The sequence below is a fragment of the Colletotrichum siamense genome, assembly GCF_013390195.1.
Source record: "Colletotrichum siamense strain Cg363 chromosome Unknown KSG_Cg363_contig01, whole genome shotgun sequence".
NCBI lineage: Eukaryota > Fungi > Ascomycota > Sordariomycetes > Glomerellales > Glomerellaceae > Colletotrichum > Colletotrichum siamense.
The window spans coordinates 480,973-508,497 of NW_023501014.1; the positions used below are offsets into that span (position 1 = coordinate 480,973).

Here is a 27,525-nt window from a genome sequence, read left to right on the forward strand (position 1 = left end):
TGTAAAGCCGTGCTGATGTGAATGTGTCGCTGAGGATAGAAAGCTCATCTAATGAGCGACTGTACAGATCTCTTGATGAAGCGAAGAAGCTTGCTGGGATTGGCGAACCAGCAAAAGGGGCCACGTTGACGGCCAAAGCTTCTGGAATCTGTTCCGACGCATAATGAATACCGTAATTAAGCACTGTTGCGGCAGTGAAGATGCAGAAACCAACGAATGGTGGTAATGGCATGTTGCTTGTCTCTCTGGCTTGGCCAACAAGCTCGAGAATCGCCGTTGCATGACGAAAGGCAGTCTCCGTGGCTTCTACTACCCAGTGTTGTATCATCTTCACACCCGAGGGCTCGTTCAAGCGTAGCGGTAGAATGGGCCTATGAATAAGGCAATGGATGAGGTGAACAACGAGACGGGAGATGAACAGGAGATTCATTCCGGGTCCTCCCTGAGATTCGGTCGGTAAATCCGTACTCGATCCGATGCTGGAGGCCCATACGTCCAGGTCGTGGAGGATCTTGTGCCTCTGGCAGTATGCTGCTTGCGATGCAGTGTCGCTCAAAAGTAGATACCTGTTCGCTTCTGACAAAATCTGAGCCATCCAGACGAGCTTTTGAATTTCGTCAATCGGTTCTTTCGGGCTGGCAGAAAACCTCCGAAAGTCGTTGTTGGGGATTGCGACGAAATCGTTGCTTGTTCTCCAACCGCTGTGGCTAGGTTGTCTTGACGATTGAATGTCGGCCTTGATCAACGAATCATCCATTAACGACGGGCGCTCCAGCCACGTAGACACAAACGTGTTCATGATGTAACATGTCCAAAAGACCCGTTTGGTAGTGTCATCATGCACACCGTCGCTAGGCTGAGAGTATAGCTCGAGTGTCATTGCCATACCGACTGCTTGTGCTTCAGTTTTGGGTTAGCAACTGGGCGGTACACATTTAATATCAATCCGCAGCTTACATAGAACAACGTATGACCTCTTGCCATCCCCCATCGCTGCAAAGGCTGCTACGAGAAGCAGCAAGGCCTGGCATGAGTCAAGTGATACTTCACAAGGGTCAATCTCCCTTTGTGCCCATGCCGCGTACGTCTCTCCAGAGACATGACTACTTGGCCCTTTCCCAGGTCGTTCGGAGAACCTTTGAAGCTGTCAGTTAGGACTCCTTCCCACCTGGTATGTATGGCATCGTGACCTACCCCGTGGCTACAGCGCAAATTGCATACAGGACTGATCTAGATAGTTGATTTGCTTTTAACCTCTGCCTCGTCGTGAATTCATCCAGGATGTCGTAAGGATTGCGATGAAATTTTGTGAAGTAGACATCCACAAGACCATCAGCATTGATAGTTGCCGAAACATCTCTGAAGGTCGTTCAGTATGTGAAGTGCTTAGCATAGGACTAAGAAGGGAAATACTTACGAACTGGCCTCAAAATTGTTGCCTCTGAAATTACTGAACGGGCTAATATCCGATGATGCGGATCCGCAGGGCTCAGAAATGCCGCCTCCAAAGACATGCGGCTCAGCAAAGTCTGTGTTGATGATGTCGGTTCCTGGTGGTGTCGGCGTCTTGTCTGACTTGAGAAGCTCCTCGAGACCATCGATCCTCTTGATGAGTGCACTCAACGACTCCTTCTTTGGCCCTCGCTTCTTAGGGACTCCCTCTACGTGTTGATTAGAATTGAGAACAATCAATGTGGTAGCTTAGTGAATGATTGAAGAAGGTGCATTTCATACCGTAGAAGCAAGACCGCTGGTAGAGGTGGCAGACTCCGCAGGCAGGTAGTGCTCTGTCACACTTGATCTACCCGCACGTCGATCAGAAAACAAGCTTAACAGCCAAACTATGATCACCAACCTTGCGGATCTGACACGGCCTGCAGTTCATGACTCCTCTCGCTGTCTTGGGCGCCGGGCTGTTCTGCGGGCTCTCGGAGTCTCTGTTGGCGGTCGACATTGTGCAAAAATATCGTGCGCTGGATTTGGAATCTGACGTCTTCCACCAAGACCCAATCGCTTTTGAGATGTGCCAACATGTCGATATTAAGTGCGGCTCATGTTTTGGAAAAGCCAAACACGCAAGCGAAGTTGAGTACTAATCAGCCCCTGCGTCGCGTCCCGGCACCGCCTTTTCCGTGTGGGACTCATGTTTGGATTGATTTCCCCAGCTCCGGCTGCGGGATAATTGGCGTTGATACTCGACCCCTCGCTGTGATACTAGTTACACGTGAAGAAACATCAGATGAGCTTTCCTGGTCTCTGGGAATTTCTCGTTGAAACCGGTCTCACACCACGGCCGGGCGGGGGTGGGCTTGATGAACAAACATGTTCATGAAGGCCGGGAAGGCCCAGGGATGCATGCGCAGAAATATGGCAAGGAAGTCGCTATCTTTGTAAGGTACGGTAGTTTGAAGTCGGGGACGTTGTCCGAAAGGAGCGGACGGCAGAGCAGGTGGAGCTTGCCCAGAAATGTCATCTGTGACAACTGACGTCTTGTGACAAGGTGGTAAGGTGTCAACCCATCGAGTTGAGATGAATCAGACTGAGACAAAAGAATGGTGAAGAAATGACGCAAGTCATTGCTGTGCCTAGGCTCCCCTTATAACGCTATAGGTGCCTGACGAACTCGCCTGGGGTTCCTTGTATCACAATCAGGGGCATCTTACTCAGATTCGCAAGCTCTTGGGGCTCAAGTTGTTCTTCTCCGCATGTTCCGTAGATCATGATTGTTATCGATCAGGAACCCAAAGTCGACCTCTAAACAGGTGGGCGATATGTAAGCGATCGTTTCATGGTAGCCGCTAATGCAACGCGCCGTCGCATCAGCGTCCAGATCGAGTTGGTTAGCCATTTATCTGCAGCTGTCGCAGCCGTTGAAAGGGGCTCACAGAAGCCTAGGGATTATGGAAACCCAGAACGATACGCGATATAGACACCGCAGCGCTCATTCTTGGCAAATGTCTCATACTGGACTAATTCTCTGCGCATGCCAGCGAAATTGTCCTCGGAGTTGGATCACACGAGAGCGTGCACAGATAGTGGAAGTAAGGACAGTGCAGCTACTGACCAAGACTCGACTTGTTGACCCAAGCAGCCGGTTTGAGGCTCGTTGATCTGCACGTAGTTAGGGCTGAATGTATTCAAACCGAGCATCGACCGCGCCATGGTTCAAGCGACGTTTCAGATTTTGGCGGTCCAGCAAATTCTGACCGCGTGCCGCTGGAATCATCTATGGGCAGGCTTGGAACCCAAAGAATTATCTTGCTCGTTTCCAGTCGTGTGGTTGACAGAAGGTAAAGGACATCATGTCACCTGTCATCCTAAGCCGCTGGCAGGCCGGGGCACGATTTTCCGAGACACCTTGGCGGATGGAGACACGGCCCCGAAGGACCAAATAAGCTTCTTGAAAAAGTTGTCAGGGGTCCCCCATAGCAGCTTTCAATGCAAACCAGGAACAAACCGATCGCTATTGGCTGGAGGGCCTGCCAGAAGACCGGGGTAGCCAGTGCTCAATCGATGTCTGTGAGAGAAAGCCGATCTTTCCCGGTTTGCGGTAGATGAACTCCACTTTCAACGCTCTTATCCATACGTATGGAGGCCTCGAGGGCACCTCAAACATGCTCACTCGAGAGATAGGACGATGTTGGAGCTAGGCTGTTTACACGCGATTCTGTGACAGCCTCCAAGGGTAGAGCGCTGCTTAGCTCCGTAGCCGCCGCGGATTCCGAGTTTGGTAATCGGTGGGCCGAAGATGGGGCTGGCCGTCAGAATGCATCCTCTCTACTTCAACTACTCATTGGACCATGTCGCATTCAGTTTATCTTTATTACGACCCTAGATACGCGGGATTGTGTCCCATTAAGAATGGATGTAGACATGTAAGGTCGATAAACCCAGCTGTCCATCCTGAAGTCAACCCGCCTTGGCACTGGGCCGAGGTTGCACTGCGTTTCTGGAGCTGGCTGCGACGCTTCAGCCGATCCATCTCGATTCGGGATATCGGGAATTCATTGCCATATTGGCAAGCATCACAACACAGCCACATTCTCATACCCACAACACGTTTCGCGGTTGCTAGGTGGGGGCTAAGAGGTTTGCCGTCATACCCTACCGTGCGGCACATCGCGACCCCCCTAGAACATTGTGCAACAGTGATGGCTTCCCGTGATTATCATGTCTGTCGTAACACACGATTTCCCAATTCATGTAATTCATCCTCAGTTCACGTCAACCAATCAATAGTTCAAGGAGATGACCCGATTCATTCATTGTTTTCCAGTCTCGGATGCCGTTACTTTCTGACTTGACTAAAATCCTCGTGTTGTAACAGGTGCTCCTCCCGGAGAACTTCCGCTGTTGTCATCGACTACTAGATGGGCCAGAGACTCCATGTAAAAATTTGATCTGCAAAACAATACTTTTAGCTTCACGGGGCGATCTGTTTGTTCATGAATCTTCATTGGTCACACCGCCGCCGTGCCAGCAAAGTCCTCCTTCAGTGTGATCTTTGGCTTTGCCTCGGGTGACATGGCAATGAAACCGTTTCATGTTTTGTTCGTGAATGCACCTGCAGATCTGAGAACATCAGGATTTGGCCCAGTTGAAGTATTTCGAGAACCGTGGGGAGGACACCTCTTGTGATGGAGCTATTTTGACGTTGAAGCTCTCGCGGCATATTCCGGGATGGCAGGTCAGGTTTCGACAAGGCATGTTCTCACTGCGAGTTCCAGACAAGTAATTTATCGGAAAGTCCGAGGGTATTTTTAGAATAACCTGAACACCTCGTGACACGCCATCTGAATTCAAAATCGGTTGACTGCCAGACAGATGCAGGCTTTGAGATGCTTCAAATGAAGACGGCGAATCTTTCCACTTGCGTCTCAATTTCCGATGGTCTTGCCATCGAAAATCATCGTCGGAGACCGGCACATGAAAGACTGCATTAGTTTTGTTCGCACGATCCCTCCCGTGGTCCGAACTCAGGACATCAGCATGACGTGGTCACTGATCTTCCCGTCTTCGGCATAGTTGACAATCCCGTTTCTTAATAATACGCAATCCCGTCGATCAATCGCATTCTCTCACAGCTGTCGTCAGCCACCAGTTGAACTAGTTTAGTGCCCTGAAATGGCTTGCATCAAGATTGAACGACGGCTTGATGGCTTATCAGATCAATCCGAAATCATCATTGTTATTGTTACAGTCTTCGAAGAAGGTTCTAACGACGTCGGTGCTGCCTAGCGGATGTCTGCATAATCCGGCACTTGGCCCAGCCAAGAAGGTAATGAGCCGCTACATTTGTTGGCTAAGATATCAAATGTAGTATCAATTTGATTGAAGTCCCAGTTGGTCTGCATTGAACTTGGCTTCATGGGCACCTGTCCGGTTTCTCAAAGTACATAGTTGATTCTGACGCACGCATATTATGGGCTTGCAGTTCAAACCTCTTTTAGGAGAGGTCTGAATTCAGAGACCAAAATTGATTATTGTGTTGTTTATTAGACATATGAGGAGACAGAAACAGGCATATTTATTCCCTCGAAGAAGTCTTCGTGGGCAGGAGGTTGCGCCCTAGTGTAGAGGTGGCAGCTCAGCCTGCCAATGCCCGCACGAGACGGAGAGACGACGATTCAATAGTAGTAATTAACCAGTAAACGGACCTCAGGCTTCTGCAAATTTTATGAAGTTACTAACCTGTCGTGCCGATTAGTGTACCATGATATTGATTGGACCGATATCACTGCGTAGTCACCCCGCGGTGGCTTCATACGATGGTAGATACATAAGTTGAATCGACCCACAACATTAATTCAACGAGACAGTGATTTCTAAATTGGAGTCTAGAAGTCTATGTCACTCGTTGCTCCGTCGGCTAATTATCTCTAGTGAAAAATTTCAATATGCATCTTCATGAGTTGAAACTAAGAAGCTGTCGACTTGAATCATCGGATGCATAATGAGGATGGACTGAGGAGGCACGCCCCTTCAAAGCCTTCACTGGGTTCTATTAGTCGATTTGTTCTGTCTCTCATTAAGTTTTGACTTACGGGTAGAGCTTTGCTATCCGAGGGAATATTTGTAGCTGTCCGGGCGAGTAGTGGATAGACGACAACAGGGACGACAACGACAATGACGAGAACAACGACGGCAACGAGGATAATGCGAACGACAACATGGATAGAGAAATGGCACGCATTAGAGACGGTAGGAACAGCGGAGACGACGGGGATAATAAAATTCATGGGATAGAATAAACTATTAGACCTGACATGAGTACTTCTCCGCTCAGCTGCTTCGAAGTATCCGCCCGGACAACAAAACTCCACGGGTGAATGTTTGAATCAGGCCCGGCAATGTGCACGATAAGATGGAACTACACCCTCGATTTCAGCCATCTCATATTGCTCTTCTGCTGGTCATCTGGTAAGGGACTGAAAGTGCTAAGGATGCAACTGCTATGAAATCAGCGGGACGAATCGCAAAATATGTGGCTGCAGACCTGGAACAAAGTACTTTGTCTTCCAGCCTTTATTTTATCGTCACCAACTTCAAGTTCAGAGTGTTTTCACTCATTACAAGCAGCAGCCTTAACAACCGGATGACCACTGCCAATACCTTACTTTCGAGCACCGGCTATCCTCCACCATGATGCTGTTTACTCGACTACGAGACCTCCAAGTGTATTACTCTGAAATCTCATAAGGGACAGTAAAATCTTTGGCTAGGCACCGGGGGTTTAAATACACATTTCTACGGTTTTGTCGCCATCGTTGATGACGACAGAGTGGACCAGACACGACAAGCAACTTCCGCTTTTTTCTTTTTAAGCGCAACTTCTTCCTGTCATTTTGAGGGTCGCGAGAAAAAGGGCAAGAGGACAGATTCCAGCGTGGAAGAGGGGTAGCAACGTTCGATTGCTTCCATTAATATTGCGTTCCTATGTACGTGCCTTTGAGTGTGTTCAGTATCCTAGTCCCACATTTGTACAGTTCAATCCTCCTTCTCCAGGTCCATCCGAGTGAGAAGAAGTTGCTCAAGCGCTCCAGGCTGACCTTCAAACGCGTTTGGCCAGTATGATCAATCCTCTCAACCGCAAGTAGAGGTACTCAACCGCAAGTAGAGGTACAACCAACGTGAGGGTGGTCGTCGGGGCAAGTGCACCTGAGCCACAGGAACTTATCCTTGCATGAGCCCATGATGCAAGCGCCAGCGTCGTTTGTGCAGGCCGTTCCCTTGGAGTGCAGGGTGAAAGGTTGACAGGTCTTCGTGATGGCTGTGACGAAGCCAGCAGCATAGAGACCGGAGAGAATGAGTGACAGCTTCATTATCTATCTTTGGATTAGTTCAACATAGGTTACAAGTCCAGAGGAGCAACTTACGACTGAAAAGGTTTTCGTTGATGACCTATTCAATACGGATTGTAGAATTGAGTTGAAAGATGGATGCTCGTACAGATGAGCAATTGAAGTAGAGGCGGGAAAGAGTTGACTTAAATTCACAACGGGGCTGGCAAAACCAAGAACGGTCATCAGTTGTCCAGGACCATTTCTTCACAGTGGAACCCATTGAAGTCCCCGTGAATGAAGCGGCATGACAAGACTTGTGTGATCTTGACAGTCACAGTCAACCTTACCATCGTGCCTAGTTGCCGGTTTGCCGAATGCCACGCACGGTGGGCCCTTGCGAAGCTTTGATCTTCTTAATAAAGTGCAAGCTATCATCTGAAATATATGGGTTGCGGACCACTAATGTAACTTAAATCTATTTAACCGCACTTGACCAAAATCGCACATCGACATTTCTGTCAGATGGATTTGGTACGCCATGCTCAGCTATATACTATCTCGTGACTAATGAAGCACATCTCCTATCAAGACAACATTCTTGCAAGACCAAGTATGAACGACACATGATCAGGTGGTTCTCTGTATTCTTGCGTCCGTGGAAATGACCACTATGTGGTTTAGCTTCCTGGAAAGTGGATAAGATTGGCTGATCGCCGCAGTTCTTGCTTTGTGGTGCGGCTGACTGTCCTGACTCGCTCGTAATATGTATACGAACGATTCCCACATTCTTTCAAGGTCCGGTCCGTTTCAAATAGCAGAGTTGTGATGCAGATCTGCTGACATTTGGGTCTGGAAATAAGCAATCCTATAGCTTAAAACCTTACTTTCGGCGTTACCGGTCATGCGGGCAGCTCTGCCGGCCCCAAAAGCCGGCGGAAATGACAAAGTCCAGTCCCGAGTGCGCGGACTTCGTTCACAACTTATTGTCCGAAGCTGTTAAGACGTTGAGAGGCCTGTCCGCTGTCGGGATGCCCTGACACACGCGTAGGATTTGGACGCCGTTGCAGGCGGATGGGTCCTGACTCTTGATTCAGGCTCACGGCGAGCTGTATGTAAGTCAGCCTTCTCGAACTCGGTAGACTACCGTAAGAAAAAGCTTGTTTTATTAGATCCCGAACCACTGACGTAACGGGCCCTGCACTCCAGCTATTAATATCTCGGCATAGGCAGCCTGAGTCCGAAAGCGAATTTCCTCTGATCACAATCGCGTTTGCCTCGTGGACGACTGAAAACAAACAGAATTCATGACACTCGACACTCTCCATGCTTATCGGGCTTTAGAAAGTCCAAGTCCTCTTCAATTCCTTCATCACCAACCTCTCAGCGAAACATTATAAACACTTACTGCGTGCAGTCCATCGAGTTTTATGTTGAAGTTAGGCAGTGTCCAACATCTGAACAGATGTAATCTTCCAACCAGGTTCCGATCGCGCACGTACAAACACGATAGTGGACTATGTGTCAGCTACTTTGCGGTGCGCGGCCGCCATCATCACACACCAGGACTCTCATCAGCGCCAGCCACAAGTGCGAGTTCACACCCTAGCAAATGTATGCCCGTTACGCTGTCTTTTAGCATGCTTGAGGTTGTTGTCTTCATCGGCTGCTCATCTACGACGGTTTAGCCTGACGACACGCTCCAATCGCTGCTAGTGCCTTATGTTGGCCACGTACAGCTGTATGATGAAAGCGAAAAGAAGCAGTTTCAGTCCATATCATTTGTCTCGCCGAGCTCAGTGTCTTCGGAAGACTGGAAGTATCGTCTTTTTGCAAAGACTGTGATATACTGGCACTGTTTTTCCGGAGCTGTTAATTACCTGGCTTCTATCCCAGTCCCGAAGCCTAATAACTGACACAAGCCGTTCCGCCTGGTAGGGATGAAGAATTAGCAAGCCAGTTCTGGGTGCTAGATTCTGGGATTGATCTATTGAAGTAACTGGCCCACGCAGTTGAGGATTTCTTAGTAGGGGAGAAAGCGCCCGAACTGGGCCAGAATTCGTCCAATAGCGTCGCAATATACGCAGCCGGAGACTTGGATTTGATCTAAGAACCGGAATCTCCACAACGGCCGGCCCGCCACGAGCGCTGCAACGCCGTACTCCGGGTCCGGTGACTCTCCACTATTCCGGGCCCGGCACTCAACAGCCGGGAGTGAGGACTGTTCAACAGCGCCATAGCCATGCCAACACAAGACACGCGGTCCAGCAAGCACTTCAAACATGCAGGAGCTCAATTAAATAGGCGCACCTTAATGTAGCCACAATGGCAACAGGATTCTTTGCACTCTGCACACAACCATTAGCATATCCGCGGCTCTAGGATCTTCACAGTCAATCTTGACGCAAGTAGGGGAGACTGGAAGAATACCCGCGGTGGGATATTCAATTGAGTTGGTTGGCCATCACCTTTCTGGAAACCCGGTGCTAAGGTACTGGATCAATGCAACGACCGGTCGCCCGTTCATCATCAGCGCTCTTGAAAGGCACCGCACAGACAAGATCAGCACAAACGGAGCGGATCTCAGCCAGAAGATGCATCGAACGACTCTTTTCGGCCAACCGAAAGAAACGGCGCCGAACTAAGATGCCCATCACAGTGACCGTTCAATCCCCGTATTCTGTTCCCCGTCACGGCTTCCCCATGGGGTTTGAGACAACTCGCGTCGTCGATCTGGCTTCGAGTCATTTCGCCCCTCCTCGGCCCGAACGCCGGAGGCGGCTTCAGATGCCCCAACCGAACAAAAAGGCAGCAAACGTCGATGGCAAAAGGGGTACCAAGTCCGACGTTTGGGAACGTTTGCCGTTCGCCCGGTTTGTAAGCTGACTGAGCGCCAGCCGGAGGGCTTGCACCTTCCTGCGCCGGATTGCCGTAAACGGAAACCCGAGGCTGAAGAGGCAAAAAAGAGGTGCCTGGTGTCACATGGACTGACATGAGATGGGTGCGCCGTTGGTTGGCACGGAGAGATACATTGAGTTCAGGGGAGCAGGGGCAAATGGCCTGGGGTATGCGGGGTAGGGCTCATGGGGGTGGTCCTCCGGGGAAATGTGCGGCTCGGTGGTTCGGACTGCACTCCGCGTTCGGGGGCGAGACATGCAGGGCATGTTGGCTAGAAGGGCCCAATGTGTTGGTTCATCGAGGGGTTTGTTAGCGAGAGGCAACCCGAAGTGTCCGAAGGCGCATTGGGAATCGAGACAATGTCTACGGTACGTGGACCATTTGCTTCTCAGAGACAGATGCGGCTGCAGTTGCATCGTTATCGACTCATGGATGATCCGATGGCATACGGCCGATGTCACGGTCTGTTCAACCTAGTTGTGCATATTTCGCTAAATGCAGGGACCGGACTCTTAGAAGTCTAGACTTTCGCAAAAGCAATGTCCGCCGCGTGTGCATATCAGATCAGGTTTCACATTTTCTTTTCGGGAAGCAGGAGCCAAGTTTATCAACGAACCGCGGTGTTATCATTAACATCTGCGTGTGGTATCTAATGCGTAGTGAACTCTAGTTCAATCTAGTGGTATCTCAACAATGCGTAGAGCCCAACAGCCCTATCAAAGAGAAAAGAAAATGACACTTGGTATTATATCGTGCCCAACATGAGAAAGCCGACCAAATTGGTTCGGCGAGGGCGTAACTCGTAGCGATGCGCCATCGCTTGCGTTCGTCGCGCGGCCCCTGGCCGAGCAGCTGTAAAGGTTTCCCTACCAGGGGGACCAGTCCAAAGAAGCGATTTAAATCTTCTCGGACTTCTCGACGTTCTGCGTCTCCTCATCCTGGCGGGTCCAGATGCCGCCCTGGGCGCTGTTGACGGAGTCGCCGCTGCTGCCCTCGCCACGGTTCTCGCGGGTGGTGGCGCGGCCCTCGTTCTCCTTGACGTCGTCGTAGTGGATGAGGAGCTCGCCGTTCTTGCCGTAGCGGTGGGGCTCGGTGCGGGCAACGTCGACGACGGTGAAGGCGCCCTTCCAGCCGCTGCCGGTCTTTGCGAAGATGGAGTCCATCTCCTCGAGGGAGCGGTAGGCGGTCTCGGGGAAGAAGAAGTAGACGCAGGGGACGATGAAGGCGTTGATGACGGCGAAGATGGTGTAGGTGTGGTGCTTAATGGTGTCGAAAGCGACGGGAGTGATCATGACGACCTGGTTCAGTTAGTTTGATGACTCGAGAAGCACTTTGGGAAAATAGACTTACCATGAAGTTGAAGATCCAGTTGGCGGAGGTGGAGAGAGCGTTGGCAGGGGCGCGAATGCGGAGGGGGACAATCTCGGCAGGGTACAGCCAGGTCATGCCGAGCCAGCCAACGGCGAAGAAGGTGTTGAAAACGAAGAGGAAGACAATTCCCGCGATCTTGAAGCCAAAGGCCTCCTGGGAGTTGACACCGGCGAGAATGGCCATGGTGACGGCCTGGCCAACGGCACCGAAGAGCATGAGCTTGCGACGGCCGACACGCTCAACGAGGAAGACGGCGGGCCAGGAAGCGATGAAGTACTCGGTACCGTTGAGAGCGGCGAGAAGGTGGGACATGAAGCGAGACATGCCAAGTCCAGAGTAGATGACAGCAGCGTAGTAGGTGATGAGGTTGATACCGCAAATCTGCTGGAACATCTGGTTGACGTAGGCGATGACGGTGCGGTGGAAGTTGCGGTTCTTGTCCATGGTGAAGAGGTCGGCGAAGCTGCCCTTGGACATCTCCTCGACGGTCTCCTTCATGACCTTGTACTCGTTCTCGACGTAGTCATCATCCAGAGGCAAGTCGGCGATGGCAGCAATGACTTCCTTGGATTCCTGGTGACGGTCCTTGAGAATGAGCCAGCGAGGAGACTCCGGCAGGTTCCAGACGAAGGCGAGAATGAAGATGCAGAAAGCGATCTGGAGCGCCAGAGGGAAACGCCATGCGACAGAGCCCGGAGCGAAAGACATGCCCAGATCGATCCAGTAGGAAATCATGATACCGCCGCTGATGAGGGCACCTTCAATCATGACCAGCTTACCACGCTTGTGAGCACTGCAAGTTTCTGACTGCCATGTTGGTACTGTTGATGTGTTGCCGCCGTTTCCGAGTCCAGTGATGATACGTCCGATGATGAAGTGGGGGAGAGTCATAGCAGAAGCCTGAAGAGCGGCGCCGATGATCATGATAGAGGTACCGAGAATAATCATGCGCTTGCGACCGAGGGGGTTACCGATGAAGATGGTGATGATGGCGCCGATGAAGCAGCCAAGGTTGTAGGAAGCGACGGCGATACCCTGGGCGGTAGCACGCTCGCTCTTGAGAGCTTTGCTAATGCCGTCGGCTTCGGGGTCGATGTCGGGGAACTGAGACTGGAAGGCGGGCAGAGTGAGAATACCACCGGTGACACCCTGGTCTGGAGTAATGTCAGTATGTTACCTCTCTGTCTGTGGAGGTGTAAGGCCTACCGTATCCGAAAAGCAGGAAATCACATCCGGCGATGATACTGATCGCCCAGTTAAGGCTCTTGCCTCGAAGGCCGAAGTAGTTACCCATCTTGAAGACTCTTTTCACAGCTAGCAGTGTCTGAATGTGGTATTACCAGACGGTGTCGCAAGCTGTCGGGTGGTCGGTCGAGGAATGAATCCAGGTGCTCGGGCTGAGATGTTACAATGACAGGAAACTCCTCGAACGAAGCGGCGCGACACGTCCTTTTAGATGAAAATCGAGTTCTGCCGTTCCAGGGTAAAGATCGGCAACGTCAGCGTGCCAGAGGGAGTGAACTCTCTCCCACCTTGCAGTCGTACAATAACACATCCGACCTACTCGTGCCAGCCTCGGACCCTGGCGCCGTCTGTTTACACCCAACCCAAGAACCCCAGCCAACCAATCCCCAGCCGTCCCCCAAAGACATGCCCCGATTTCCCCCAATCCCCGTACGATCCAAGATCCCAATGGAGGGTCCCTCCTGGAGGTGGTGGAGTTGTCTCCGACCCGGAGGGGGAAGGGGGGTGAAAGAACTCCCCACCCTTGGGATCCACGGGGATGGGCAAGGTTGGAGGTACACCACACTGGTACGCGAGGGTAGGAGGAGAAAGTTGGGAACGGGGGCATGTCGTCAGGCAGGCCAAGACGCCGGCACGAAAGACATGGGCCCGCGCTGGGCCAATACGGCACGAGGACGGGCGCAAGACGTTGCAATACGGTGGTCTCACCGCCGCGACGCGCCCGTGGAGAACTCCTCATGCCTCTCTTCTGCACGGCAGAATTCGGAGAGACACCGATGCGGTAAGAGAGCCAGGCAGAGTGCGCAAACACGCATGATTCGCTGTCCGACCGACGAAGCGGAGCTGGAGGCTTCAATTGAGGACCCAGAAGAGCCGCAGCCATGTCCATTATCGTACATTATCGGTGGATCTGAGATGGAGATGTGCTGGAGAAAACGACGTCATACCTGAAATCTCTGATAGAGACCGATAAGTAGTGCAGGCTGACGGGTACCTTTTCGGGGCACCTTTGTGCATGTTTGTATTAGTTAGGTTGCCTGTGTGCCATACAGTTACATTCAGTTGGTCCATCGGTTCATTGCAGTGGCCAGTCTGAGCGTTGAATACGCCGCCGCCGCCCACATATGCGAGTCAGGGGGCCCTGTGCGAACCCTGCGGTCACCCTGCCCGAAGTGGCTGTTAAAAGAAAGAAGCGCCGAGCCGACGAGGCTCTCGACACTACGAGGGACGCGGCAGGGTGGTAGCGTAGCCGCTGAGAGCGCTTGCAGCTGCGGATTCTGACTCTATGCCCATTTCGCGCGGCCATCTTTGCTGCCTCTCTTTGGCCCTGCTCGAGATTTAAGTTGGACCCAGCCGTGGGGAACGGCGACAGAACCAGGTTTCAAGTTGAAATACTCGCACGCGATTTGTCAACGTCGGCAGTTGTTGGTGACGACCTTTGACGAGGTGGATGGTGGTAGGTGGAGAGTATGACGTATTGGTTCGGACGAAATTAGTGTCGAGAAAGGCGCCCTTTGATTGTCACGATTGCTATTTTCTCAGCAGCTATTTTTGCAGACATTGTTAACATGAAGTTGAATGTCAGCTCGATGCCATGGCTCGTCAAAATGCTTGACTCGTAGCTAAGACAACGAGACCCAAATCGCCCAGAAGGACAAGAGATATTGATGGAAACGGTTCACTTGGCCAAATTGCTTGTGTTTGGGTCCGTCGTGGATTCTCATCCTTCACTGTCTCTTGGACTCTTGGAAACTCCAAAATATTTGCGGCTAACTGTGGGGTTTTTAGTGGGATCAACATTCCGATCTAACCAGTCCTAAGCAGTCCTAAGCAGTCGTCGGAATGACGTCGTCGGAGAAGGAGAATTTTCACTGGGCTCGGCATCTCCTAAAGCGGTAATCCGAGCAGGCGCGCGAGGCGACGCCCGGCGGCCAAGCCAATGATGAGCCGACTGAAACCCGCGACGAGGCTATTGAAACCCCAGAGCATTCCCCGATGGCTGGGGGATTACGGGCGGAAAAACCAACCGGGTCAGATTTGATGGCCGTTGGTTGGCCGTTGATGGCTGACCATTCTATCCACAGCGTTGCCCGCATGAACCGGAGAGCGACCAGTCAATCTCCTCCAAATCCAACATGAGCTGACTCGGGCCCGCATCTGTTATGTTGGTTCAGTGACCTCTTGCTGCGCAAAAAGGCAATGAAGCCGACGTTTGGCCCTCTTGGCGCACAAAAATCTGCATCTTTGAACCAGCATCATATGTAGGCTGACGTATTCGGACACTCGGCGGTTGATCCCCAGAGTCCGTCATCCTTGGTCTCTCAAGTCTCTAGCCATTGCGAGCTCTTTGGCGGTTTGCCATCATCACCAAATTGGTCAAATGCGCGAGAGAGAAACAAAAACATTGCCGATCTCTTTACCAATGGCCTGGTTCATCCAGGACTGTCAAAGTGTCAAATTCCTGGCAGAACGTGGTTTCCATGTTTTCGCTTAGGCACTAATTTGCGTCTGTTGATAAACAAAAACTCTCGTCTTGTGAAGAGATCTTCATCACTTCGTATCCTATCAGGCATCGACCATCGACCGAACGAGGCAAGACCCTGAGTCCCTGACTCTTGGACGGTTGTCTGAGCCGGTTGGACTCCACATCTCAGGCGAGTGATGCCTGACGCGAGGATAAACCGGGCCCACGTCCAATGTCTCTGAGAGGCACAGGAACAAAGAGAGGGATAAATGATAGAGCAGAAGGGAGAGATGTCCATCGGAGGAAGGCAATACCGACTATGCTGCTTTTCAACTGGCCAGAAGCCGGTCGCGCATAATGCATGTTTGTGGTGTTGATGGGATTTGAACCCATGAATCTTTCTCCACCGGGGAATCCGAGCAAATTGTTAAGACTGACATGAACTTGGTGCCAGACCATCGGCTTGACCCTCAACGCCGTTGGTGCGTACCGGTGCCGGCTGTGGGAGGAGGCGGAAAGGAACGGCCAACGGGACGCCATCGCCAAGCGGCAAGGCCATCGCCGGTCCGGAAAATTCTGCATCCTCGGCCCCACACCGAGCCACCAAGTTTTATGAAGTTCGGGTGGAGTCCGAATCCTTGTCCAGAGCCCTAAAGTTGCTCCAAGCTTTTGAGGCAGCCGACGTTGGAGTTTTACTGGAGTCTGGAGATGAGGAGGACGCGGCAGACGCGAATGCGGGAGGACTTGGAGCCTCAGGCGCGAAATGAAAGGTGGACAACTCCAGTCTCCGACAGACAAACGAACCTGTGGCCCTTCGTCACCTCCGACACAATGGAGCCGACGGCAGACGGTCTGCCCACGAACCACTTAAGATGAGCACGCTGGGGAACCATCATGTGACAGAGTGGCAAGCTGCCTAAACTGACCTCCAAACTGCATCTGTATGGACGGGCTTTCGTCGGCCCAACAGGCGTTATCTGGATGCGCCAAAAGCCTCACTTCTGCAGTCACTTCTGCGGTCTGCATGTAGAATCGCGGGGCTTGCGGGCGCCGCGCGGGCGGCAATGGCGTGCGCCTGGCTAGGGGCTGTTTCTCTCGCCCAAAACGATGACGTCTGTGGTCGGCCCGTCCCACTTTGTCGGTTTTGAGCCGGGCGGACGACTTGATCGGATTCTTGGTCTCGGGAGGCATTGCGATTGTGGCGTCGGAAGCAGGCCGAGGTGAGCATAGGTGAGCGTTGGCAGATGTCGTTTCCTTGAAAACAGCTCGCTTTTGACTGGTCGTCTTTCAAAGAGCCTCCTGTTTCACCCAGGGATAATTACCACGGAATTTACTCCGGGTGGCAAAGCTGACCGCTCCATTGGTAACAAGTCCTTACGGCGTAGATGATAGGCCTCACCGCAATGATGTCTGGGGGTAATAATGCTCAGTTGCGCGCTTAGAGTAAAATCATTTCACCAGGTCTTTTTTCTCATCGAGTATCATTTCAACCTGAGATGTACCACTTGGGCATCAAATAAGAGTGGTCATCGCTGGATAGACACATCAAACCCATAGCTGGCTACTGATGCTCTCACCATTTCGATTGTAGTCAGACATACTCATGTAAGCACACTGATCGACATATGTACTCGTGGTTCTCCTTTGAAAAAGGTTGAAGTCGAGACCATTCGCAGCTCCAACAAAGACGACCCGTCGTTCGGAGCTCCCCGCCTACGGCACGCACCGGCCAAGGTCCCGTTGAATAAAGCTATTGCGGGTCCTCCACACCGACGTCACCGAGTCCTTTTCGGCATCATGGGTCCACGCCTTGGCTCATTGGGTGGGGATTAAAACTTCGACTTCAAGGTCTCGTTGACTGTGAAGGGCCTACGTCACCAAGGAAAAGTCGTAAAGCAGTGAAGTGCCAGCATTGTGGTATGGCGGTTGCTCAACTTGATGATTCAATCGAATGCAGCGGTCGTTGCTAATTGTTGATGTGAATTATGCATTATCAAAATCACAATGAAATTTCTTGCTCATTTTTTGTAAATTTCATTGCAACAGATATTTACCATGAACCTCAAGCAGGATGCCCCACGTCAAAGAAGGTATTTGAGTCTCTGCAATGGCATTTGTTAGTTTCTGGTACTCTCGCACCTCTCGCACGCATCCATTTGTCTCACTCTATGACATTCAAAAATGGTTTTGCTGCTCCGGCAATGAGCCATGTAAACCTCATACCAGCATGAAGACACTAGTTGCGACGCGTAACTCATCAACTGCCTCGAATCCCACTGTGGAAAAGGTAACACATGAACCTTACTAGTCGATGTATGAACATTGAGTGCTATTCTATTCTCGACTCTTCGTATACGTTAGAACAGGTAAAAGCTATGAAATTGCGATACGACGAGGCAGTCCTATTGTCCATTGAGGTTGGGAAAGAGAGATAAGACGAATAGTCCGGTTGCAGTGGCGCCCCGTGCGCCATCAGTGACCCGGCACTTTCAAGAAACTCGGGGTGTCTGATGAAAAGCCTAGGGTCGAGTTTGTATCTGTCTAGTCGGGTCTCAATTTGTAAATGATTCGCAACGGCCAAGGCAACACTCGGCACATTGAAAATGTCCGTTGCCTTCGATGTCGGCAGAGGCGCCGGTCTCTCGCTGGAGTCCTCATCAATGGCCTCCATCGCTTTCACGAGATCCATGACCTTAATGTACACCTGCAGAGGAGGTGCGTCGATGACCAAGTCACTGAGGAGAGTCTCGACAGCGTACATACTGACGACATCGCTGACAACTTGATCGATGCAAGGGTCACCCGCATGGCAGCGAACGAGGCAATCACGGATGGAGGGGAAAGGAAGCCAGTCAACGACGGCAGGATAGCTGCATGACAGCTGCAGCAGAGTTGGCTGGTACTGCGGGTGGAGCTTGTTGAACGTTTCCTCGCAAGGGCGGATTTTCCACACAGTGATGTCTCGGGTATAATAGAACCTCGTTTTAGTATACCAGAGCATGACATCCTGCCGAGAAATAGTGTGAAATATGGATAGAGCCGAGGTAGTGGCTAAATAAAGCCTAAAGCCCGTTAGCCAAGGACCCTAAGACGAGATGACATTGCTGACAATGGTAAAGATAACTGCGCCTTGGGTTGCTCTGTCCTGGCTTTGAGCTCGTGTTGTATGAAATCGATGTGGTCAGAGAATGATGAATTTGACTCGACCCAAATCTGGCGCCGCGAGTAGCCCAGGTCCTGGGAAGAAACCAGGGCGTCATTGTAAACTTGAGGCCCCATTTGATATTCGAATGACCAAATGTTTGGTATTTGTTGTGTCATTCCACAGGTGATCATGGGTCCTCCGAGGTCGGATGTAGGTGGGAGGTCAGCTTCGAGGCATGGGTTTGGCTCGTCTGGCTGTGCTGGCTGGGCTGGCTGCGCTGTCTACTCCTAGCCTTTTAGTTATGACAAATTTTACGCACATAAATAGCCAAATTCGCAGGACATACCGATGCATCGTTTTGGGAAATTGGTCGGAGATCTGCCGACGTGGGCTGATCGTCCACAATGGGTTGAGAAGCAGAGACGTTATCATCAGGGGAGTTTGTTCTAGAGACTTCATCATTTGCGTCTTCATGTCTCGGAGCCGTGTTTAGAACCAGAGCTTGGACGCCAGCGAGTAAGCTATTGAGCTTGGCGTGCGCTTCCGCGAGTTGCTCCCGGAGAGCTGTATTCTCACGTCTCAATTTAGCCAAAGCTTCGCTCTCATTTGTGTGATTGTTATCCGCTCGTTCGCGGAGCTCGCGGATCAGGTCATCCCTGCGTCGACGGAATGCCTGTTGCGACAAGCGATTGCGCAGTTTCCTAGGTCGAAGTGTTAGTTTGCAATGGCGCCGAATTTATTCTTTCCGGGAACGAACTTTATGTCCTGAGAGGTTGCGTTGCCGTTCGCCTTCTTGCCCATCGCATACAGCTTGTTAAAGACCTCAGGTGGGATGGGACGGAAGAGGAGGTAATGTCGAGAATTTCTACTGGAAACGCATGACTACAGTTCCAATGACTAATATCCCACACGAAACATTTCTTCCTCCCACCACATGTCCCTTGTCAAAGTTCAACTTAATTACTTCTTATTGGCTGTGCTCGAATGCGCTATGCTGCGAGATAGACTTAGTCTTATTTTACTGGGGATCAATGCATTTTGTTTTCGAAGAAGGAGCCCCAAGCCGGTCTTCGACAGCCATCAATTCCCCCAAGCCAGCCCGCATCTCCGACAGGGAAGCTTCAGACAACATCTTCAAAGGCCGTCGGGGGCTGCCTCCGTAGCCGAACAGGTCGTTAAGCGCGGCTTTTGTACCCGATATGCCTCGCGTGGTATGTTCCCAGTCGCCTTTCGCCAGAATGGCCTGCATCTCTCTTGCTTCCTCCACTAGGCCCTCTTGCCACAAATCGAAAACTTGGACGCAGGTCCGCGGGGTAACGTTTGCACCGCCTGCAATGACACCAGTGGCACCTGCAACAAGAGCAGGAAGGATGAAGTCTGCCAAGCCACCAAAGAGGGTGTAAGACTGGCGGGACTTCATCGCCGTGGAGACGCGACTTAGTTTACCAGTATTACCACAGGTGAACTTCGCTCCCACAACGTTGGGGTGCTGGGAGATGCGACTTAGAAGACCCGAGTCCATCTCGATGCCAGCAGATACGGCAGGAAAGCTATAGAGAATAATCGGAATCGGGGAGTGATCCGCAACGTCGGTAAAGAAACTCTCAATGACTTCAGGGCTCATGCCTTTGCTGAAGTAGGACGGCGGTAGAACAAGGGCGTAGTCACTACCAGCTCGGCTGGCCTCGTTGCAGAGATGAACGGTTCCTCGAACGGAGTGTTCGGAGCAGCCGGAAATGATAGGAGTCTGCTGCTTTCCAATGCTGTCGAGGGCATTGCGGGTTTCACGGATGATTGTGTTCCGCTCCTCGATAGAAAGGTGAGGTGCCTCGCCGTTGGAACCCATGACCACAAAACCAGCGATCCCCGCTTCAGAGAGCCGGATAGTGTGTTGACGCTGAGTTTGCGTATCGATGCTTTCGGTTGTCTTGTCAAAGAAGGACATGGTCGCGGCGAAGATGCCGCGAGGCAACGCCCGTGTAGCGCGTTCCATGCTGTAGTCTGTGTAATTCGAAAATCAACGGATACTGGGAGATGATGAAGAGAAATCCTAACGTCACCATCTAGTATATATTCGTGACTATTAGTATCATTCATGAGGGAATTCGTCAGCGACCCGAGTATGTCATTGATCGATGACAAAATCTCACCTAGTTTCAGCCAGCACCGCACAATTCACCTCGTCTTCGCACGTTAGTCATTACAGCAGTACGTAAGTCCGACTGCCGATTATTGTTGTACGAATAATGCTCGCGAAGTGGTCTGCGCTGCTATAGTTCTTTGCTATGGGCCGCACCGTCACTCTCAAATTACGTTAGTCATTCAAGCAGTACGTAAGTCCAATGATTGTCATGCTTGCCAAGCACTAGCTCTAGCACCCCGTCCCATACTTTCATTCCCCGTCTAGCTTCAAATATGGTACCCTAACCTAGCTTTATAAACCTGTCACATTAGTTTTCTACTAATTTGTGCGTTGTCAAGTGTCAACTCTGACTCAACGCTTGGGGAATTCAATGTCAACGATGCTTCTCTCAACACGAGCCAAATCTGCCGAAAACGCAAGCGACGCCTTGCACATCTGGAAAGCTGTGGATGATCTCTTTCATCCTACTGCCAACCCTACGGGCTTTGCGACATTAGGCGTCTCGGAGAACACGCTGATGTCCCGAGAGCTATCAGAGCATCTGCACCGGAACTTCAAGCTCCCAAGTCATTCACTCACCTATGGAGATGGCATGACTGGATCCAAGAGGATCAAAGCGGCATTGGCGACATTCCTCAACCGTCACTTGCACCCCTTGAAGCCCCTTGAGTCAGCGCATTTTACAATCACAAACGGCTGTAGCTCTGCGATTGAGCACCTTGCCTGGGCTGTAGCAAACCCCGGCGACGCCTTTTTGCTTGGCCGGCCTTACTACAATACCTTTGTCCCAGATCTGATTCTCAGAACTGGTTGCAAGGTCATTCCGGTGGCCTTTGACAACACCGATCCCATAGCCCCTGGGGCATTTGGTCATTACAAGCGTGCCCTTGAATCCGCAGCCGCAGAGGGCCAGCGAGTCACAGGTCTCATCATATCGAACCCACATAATCCTCTCGGGAGATGCTACTCTCGCGCCAGCCTCCTCAGCCTTATGAGATTTTGCTCCGAGAACGATATGCACTTCATCAGCGACGAAGTATACGCCTTGTCAGTCTGGGAAGACAAAGTAGACCATGAGTCCGAATCAGCGCTTTTCGAATCGTGTCTATCACTCAACACAGACGGCGTACTCGCTCCCGACCGAATCCATACAATCTGGGGTATGTCGAAAGACTTTGGCGCGAACGGACTGCGGATTGGGGCTGTCATCTCCCAGTCAAATCCGGCTCTGCACAAAGCTTGAGTGGCTGTAGCTCTTTATAGCTCCCCATCTTCTGCATCAGATCATATTGCAGCGAATATCCTCGAAGACGAGAAATGGTCAGACTCTTTCATCCTAGAAAACAGGACCAGGCTTGCTAGCAGGTACCAGCTTATCGTGCGCTGGGCGAATAGCCACGGTATTCCCTACGCACCCGGCACGAACGCGGCGTTCTTCCTATGGGCTGATCTCGGGAGTGTTTGGAAGAGGCACAATCCTGGAATTGTAACCGATGAGGAGCTAGATGATTTCCTCATAAAGCTCTTCTTGAGCCAAAAGGTCTACGTTTCTTCCGGGAAAGACTTCGGGTCTGAGCGTACTGGATGGTTCCGTATTGTGTTCTCTCAGGATGAAGTTCAACTGCTGACTGGACTGGAACGGGTCGCTGCTGCTCTCAAGTCTAGAGTAACAGTGAACGTATAAGTAGTTTTGACATCAATTGAAAGATTTCACACATTTGCAACGTCAAGCTGATGTTACATTCGTATTAATCATGCGATACAGGGTGCGCATCATTTCCCTGGTCAAGTAGTCTCAAACCTTTTCCGATCCTAGTCGCGCCCCTGGCCGTCGCCAGGCCAGCCCGCCTTCTTTATCTTCCTGGCCATTTTATTGGTCCAAATCAGAGTCAGGCTCGGACTCATACTCCCAGTTCATGTTTCTTCTCATCACGGACATGTTCGACGGCCCGAGGCCGATCCAGTTGAGCTCTCGGTACCGCTCCTTGAGAAGCGCGAAGAATTCAGCGGGCTCGTGCACATTGAATCCAGCGAGCCGCCACCCATTCGCCGGGTCGCCGCGAAACCGCTCCAGGGTGCTGTTCAGAGCGGATGCAGGCTCGTCATGCTGTCCGGTCAGTTCTCCCCAGTAGATATAATCGTCGGCGGTGTCCAGAATGATCTCGTAACCATTTCGGCTTCTGCAGATGGCGATTACGGCGCACGACGGGAGCGGCGGGTCCTGACCAGTGGTGGCCGCCACCAGGCCTTCAATGTAGTCCTCGCGGATCTTATTTTGCAAGTCCTCGCTACGGTAGGTAGTCAGTGATGGGAGTGTCTTTCATGATGAACGGCGCTAGGACGATATTGTTGCCAGGAGAGTCAATGTAGGGCATGTGGCGCAGGAGGTCAAGAACAGTGCCGTTTCTCTTGAGGGGGCCTAGAGTTTCCTGGTTGATCGAGGTCCAGCCGCCGAACGGCGCCTGCGCGACAGTAACGTTCCAAAAGACGCGGTCGCAGGAGTTGTCGTAGTCTGTTAAGAGACGCACGAACTCGTCTCAGTCGTACTTCATGACTGGGAACTGGCGGCCGTTGCAAGTGCAGAGTTTTGTTGGTGGATTGAAGAGGCCTGGGATCGGTTGACATTGGAATTGATCGTGCCCAACCATAGGCTGGGGACTCTCACAGGTTGGTAGACGACATGTGGATTAGGCTACGCCGAACCCGGGCCGCAAGATACGAGGGCGGGAGAAGACATGTAAGCCCTCATCAGGGGTTCTTCCATGCCAACTGTAGATGATGTATCCTGATACATACACAGGGTTCCATGCCCAGAGACACAGCTGGCTAAGCCATCAATGCTAAACAGCGTGCATACTGACAAGATTCTCATGTATCTAAGAGTCTTGCGAATATGGAGGGATACGTATGCGTTTCTCAGATATTTTCCGGTGTCCTTGATAGTATCTTGTGAAGTTTGCATTTCACAGTTGCTTTAGTGATACAGCTACTGTTGCGCTGCGTACCCGATGAGGATCTTCAATGGTAAGAGGTCACAGCCTGTCTAGAGTGGTCTTAGTACGAAGGTCGGACTGACTGCCAAAAGTCATGCAATTAGAAATACATATTGAGAATGAGGTTTACTAACCGGGCAGTGTCCAACGCACATAACCCCTTACCTAGTATTTCAAAGCGATTGAATCTTTCTCGCTATCATCGTCGCTATCATCGTCGCAATCGCCATCGCTATCGTCGTCGCTATCGTCGTCGCTATCGTCGTCGCTATTGTCATCGCTATCGTCGTCGTCCATCGTCGTCGGCTATCGTCGTCGTCTATCGTCTTCGTCCATCGTTAGATCGAAGTATAAGTATACTGCGATTAAAGTCATAGGGGGCACTACCCAGATAGCCAACTGACACTACCCAACTAGCAAGACTCTTGAGAATAAATAAATCTACGTAGCTTTCGTCTATGCGAAAGTGAGCTGCAGGTAAGGTTAAGCAGCATTGCTAATTTAACGTATAACTCCGACTAGCGCTAGCGAGAAAGCCTGTAGCTGTTTAATGTTTGAACTGCACTTTAGGCTTGTATTTAGATGCTAGCTAGATTGGACACCAAGCTCGCTAAAGTCCCGCCCTCTCTTCACAACCATCAATACCACCAGTCCTACATAGTTGCATTTGAGATTGTAAATCTTGAGCTGGCAGTCTAATGTAGACCTCCATTCCAGATCATTTTGCTCGCTAAAGATGAACGTGAGTTTCCTCCACCAATCGTAGGACTATTCAATCGAGAATCCAGCAAGAGCCTCGAGAGTGGAGTTGTCAAACTGAGAAGCATCCCAAATAGTGGTGACCTCGGTGATGAAACCCTCAGAGTTCAGCAGAAGAGCTGTGATTCCGTTGTCGGCCCCGCTTCCAGAGCGACCTTTCCACTCATAGGCTCCACCCACGGCACTTCCAACAACGTGGCGGACGGCAGCACCGGAACCGTAGGGCAAAGTGGGCAGAGCTCTGTTAAGGTATCTTTCAATGGCCGCCTTGCCTTCAATGCGTGTGCGAGTGGTAAAGTCCTGTAGGACAGCATCGAAAGTCAGAAGATCAGCCACGGCGGTGACATTTCCCCCGGTGAGAGATGCGTGGAGCTCATCTGCAGCGCGTTGGATACTCTCGTTGGGTTGAGATGCTACACGCGATTCGGCGAAGTCGGTGGGGAACTGGTCATCAGGCACACGGTACGCCGAAACAGGGTTGAGGCGTGAGTCCCAGTAGTCGACCTGGCGCAAGACCTTGCCGTCGCGGAAGTCGAAGGCAGCGATCAAACGCATTTCCGCGCCAAAGACGGCCGGAGTGTCGACAAAAGTGACCACGGCGCTGTTGGCATCGCCAACGATTCGCAGTGGGTAGGACTTCGCATCCGCGGTCCAACCGGCAACAACGGGTTCGAAGGTTGCTAGAAGATCTGGCTGAGAAAAGAAGGTGCCCAAAGTTGCGTCGACATAAACTCCTTTGGTGGTGTCAAAGTAGCCGATCCAGCGCTGAACGTCGTGGAGACTCTTGGCCGTAAAGTACTCTTGGACGATGTTGACGGCTTCGGTTGTTGCATAGCGCGTGTCGGCAACGTCGGGATAAACAGCACCCGACTGGCGGTGAACGATGGTTGGACTGGCTACGGATAGTCCGGCGATTGCAGGCAGAAGGAAGGTGGAGAGCATCTTGATGTGCGTGTTGGGTAGGTGAAATGCAGGTTTAGGAACTTGAGCTGGCTGACAATTTCAAAGACGTATGTTGATCCGACTGTGACGGATGGGAAGTTGCTTTAATAGGTAGTTTTGACTTGGTGCAAATCTTATTGACCGCGGAACTATTGCAAGTGTTGCCAAGCATTCTATTCCTCAACTCCTAAAACATTCCGGTCAAGATGGGCATCGGGAAGACAAATGTTTCTTCCTTCCCGAGCCGCGCGCGATTCCAATGCCAGATGCCTTCCCATTTCCTAACGCCGCGCGCGATGTTGAGCCTAGATGAGTCTGTGGTACTGGTTTCTGGTCATGCAGAGTCTGTGACTTCCTAATTGAATTGGGCGTGGCATTTTGCGCCTACAGTTGAGCATTAGTACGATAGTTAACAAGATTCCAGAATCCGTTTGTACACTTGAGATTCTTCTTGCCAAGCTCGGCTGTTAGATTATTGAGGCTTTTCCCGCCTCGTTGGGCAGACTATCTAGGCTTGGCAGCGGGCCGCTTCGGCAACTAGCAACGTCGTGCGACCGAACGGGCATTTCAACAACCCGACCGAGCGCTCCACGCACAGGTGCTAGTCAGTGAGGTTATTGGATGATCAAGATGGTTCGTATTTACTGATCAGGCTTGTATCATTAGTGTGGTGATATAAAGAGCAATCCAAAACAGCAAATGTGATTTTCGTGATCTTCACTGAGGTCAAGGTTATCGTTTCATTTGCAACTATCAAGACACCGCTTTGGCAGAGGGCAAACATCATGGTCACCTATCTGCGGCTCCTGGCCGCTTTGGCTCTCATCAACCCTCTCGCTGCTATGCCCACTAGCAACCAGCTGGTTAAGAGACAAACCAACAACACATGTACCCAGCCTTTGGTTCGGAAAGAATGGTGAGGGCTTTTCTTTCTTCACACCTCTCATTTTCTCTTGCCTCGTTTTTTTCACCAGCTCAGTAGTCATTGACTTGTACGCAGGCGCACGCTTTCCACAGAAGACAAAAAGTCTTACATCGACGCTGTCAAATGCTTGTACAACAGGCCAGCTGTCAACTCGAAGGAAATCCTTCCTGGAGTGACCAATCGTTATGAAGACTTTGTTGGAGACCACATTCTCCAGGCCTCTGCGAACCACTTTGTGGTAAGAGAGATCTATAAATCTAGAAATAAATGTGCTTTTGTACTAACATAACATGTTTTTGCCTAGGGTCACTTTTATCCCTGGCATCGCTTGCTTGTGTGGGCCTACGAGCGCGAGGTACGGCTTTGCGGCTATGAAGGAGCTCAGCCATATTGGGATTGGTCCTTGGATGCCGCCAGCTACGATGACATGCTCAAGTCCCCAGTTTTCGACCCTGATACAGGTTTCGGTGGGAACGGCGAATGGGTGCCTGGTACACCTGAAGATCCCGAACCTGGCATTCCCCTGACCGGTGGCACCCTTGTCTTCAACATGTCTGACCGGACTGGAGGCGGGTGCATCCCGAATGGCCCCTTTGCCAACCTTACACTTCACATGGGGCCCCAGAATAGTGTCGCTTACAACGAATGGTGCGTCCGAAGGGACTTCACCCCTAACCAATTTATGAGTCTGGGAAATGCGGCTTCGGTGGCGGAGGGAATGGCGCAGCCTGACTACGGATTCTTCAGCAAACTCACTGAAGATACCATCCACGGCGCTGGTCATCAGGGTGTTGGTGGTATGTATGGTGTCTTGAGCGACATCTGGGCCAGTCGTGAGTCAACCACCTTTGATGACAAATTTGAATTCGCCCGCTGACAGTTAGCAGCCGGTGACCCTCTCTTCTGGCTGCACCACTGCAACATTGATCGGTCTTGGTGGTCCTGGCAATCGAGAAATCTGACGGAGCGTCTCCACGATATATCTGGCCCAATTACTCCTTTTGACCATGACAACCGTCTCGGTGGCAATGTCACTCTCGATTTCGAGGTCCGCACTAATTCAACTATCGATGTGACCCTTCCTATCAGGGACCTCATGGATATTGGCAATGACTTTCTTTGCTACACTTACGACTCCCTTTACTAAGAGTAATCAAATACCACGAACACCATGTCTTGCTTCACTTTCAATTACAGAAGCGTAGCTTTAAGATCCTAGTCACAACTCTTCCCGCTCACCCTCTGTATGGATTAAGAATCATTACGAAGCCCTCAACTTCAGATTTTAGAGTATGAAAACAACCGAATCGCCGTGTCATCTTGCCTGAAACGTGCCACTTCATGGTCTTCGGGATTCTGT

General features: G+C 51.2%; 8 protein-coding genes across 8 annotated transcripts; 2 read left to right on the forward strand and 6 right to left on the reverse strand.

Annotated features, from left to right (window-relative positions):
- Nucleotides 1-348: 348 nt before the first annotated feature.
- Nucleotides 349-1,954, reverse strand: ctnA (Citrinin biosynthesis transcriptional activator mrl3; the record flags this gene model as incomplete). The annotated part of the gene is made up of 7 exons (XM_036631961.1): nt 349-371; nt 469-900; nt 958-1,136; nt 1,195-1,359; nt 1,418-1,661; nt 1,735-1,801; nt 1,856-1,954. 7 exons carry the CDS (start codon nt 1,952-1,954, stop codon nt 349-351), a joined length of 1,209 nt encoding a protein of 402 aa, XP_036502044.1.
- Nucleotides 1,955-7,103: 5,149 nt separating this feature from the next.
- Nucleotides 7,104-7,526, reverse strand: CGCS363_v000113 (uncharacterized protein; the record flags this gene model as incomplete). Its single annotated transcript, XM_036631962.1, has 2 exons — nt 7,104-7,325; nt 7,377-7,526. 2 exons carry the CDS (start codon nt 7,524-7,526, stop codon nt 7,104-7,106), a joined length of 372 nt encoding a protein of 123 aa, XP_036502045.1.
- A 3,548-nt stretch (nt 7,527-11,074) lies between these two features.
- STL1-4 (Sugar transporter STL1) lies at nt 11,075-12,843 on the reverse strand (the record flags this gene model as incomplete). Its single annotated transcript, XM_036631963.1, has 3 exons — nt 11,075-11,476; nt 11,529-12,703; nt 12,756-12,843. The coding sequence occupies 3 exons, from the start codon at nt 12,841-12,843 to the stop codon at nt 11,075-11,077; spliced, it is 1,665 nt and encodes a 554-aa protein (XP_036502038.1).
- Nucleotides 12,844-18,684: 5,841 nt separating this feature from the next.
- Nucleotides 18,685-19,204, reverse strand: CGCS363_v000115 (uncharacterized protein; the record flags this gene model as incomplete). Its single annotated transcript, XM_036631964.1, has 3 exons — nt 18,685-18,690; nt 18,750-19,104; nt 19,161-19,204. The coding sequence occupies 3 exons, from the start codon at nt 19,202-19,204 to the stop codon at nt 18,685-18,687; spliced, it is 405 nt and encodes a 134-aa protein (XP_036502039.1).
- Nucleotides 19,205-19,421: 217 nt separating this feature from the next.
- Nucleotides 19,422-20,396, reverse strand: gaaC-0 (L-threo-3-deoxy-hexylosonate aldolase; the record flags this gene model as incomplete). The annotated part of the gene is made up of 1 exon (XM_036631965.1): nt 19,422-20,396. The coding sequence occupies one exon, from the start codon at nt 20,394-20,396 to the stop codon at nt 19,422-19,424; it is 975 nt and encodes a 324-aa protein (XP_036502040.1).
- A 529-nt stretch (nt 20,397-20,925) lies between these two features.
- tcpI (putative aminotransferase tcpI) lies at nt 20,926-21,789 on the forward strand (the record flags this gene model as incomplete). The annotated part of the gene is made up of 1 exon (XM_036631966.1): nt 20,926-21,789. The coding sequence occupies one exon, from the start codon at nt 20,926-20,928 to the stop codon at nt 21,787-21,789; it is 864 nt and encodes a 287-aa protein (XP_036502041.1).
- A 2,518-nt stretch (nt 21,790-24,307) lies between these two features.
- Nucleotides 24,308-25,240, reverse strand: CGCS363_v000118 (uncharacterized protein; the record flags this gene model as incomplete). The annotated part of the gene is made up of 1 exon (XM_036631967.1): nt 24,308-25,240. One exon carries the CDS (start codon nt 25,238-25,240, stop codon nt 24,308-24,310), a length of 933 nt encoding a protein of 310 aa, XP_036502036.1.
- Nucleotides 25,241-26,025: 785 nt separating this feature from the next.
- orsC-2 (Tyrosinase-like protein orsC) lies at nt 26,026-27,312 on the forward strand (the record flags this gene model as incomplete). The annotated part of the gene is made up of 4 exons (XM_036631968.1): nt 26,026-26,156; nt 26,241-26,403; nt 26,470-26,998; nt 27,053-27,312. The coding sequence occupies 4 exons, from the start codon at nt 26,026-26,028 to the stop codon at nt 27,310-27,312; spliced, it is 1,083 nt and encodes a 360-aa protein (XP_036502037.1).
- Nucleotides 27,313-27,525: the final 213 nt, after the last annotated feature.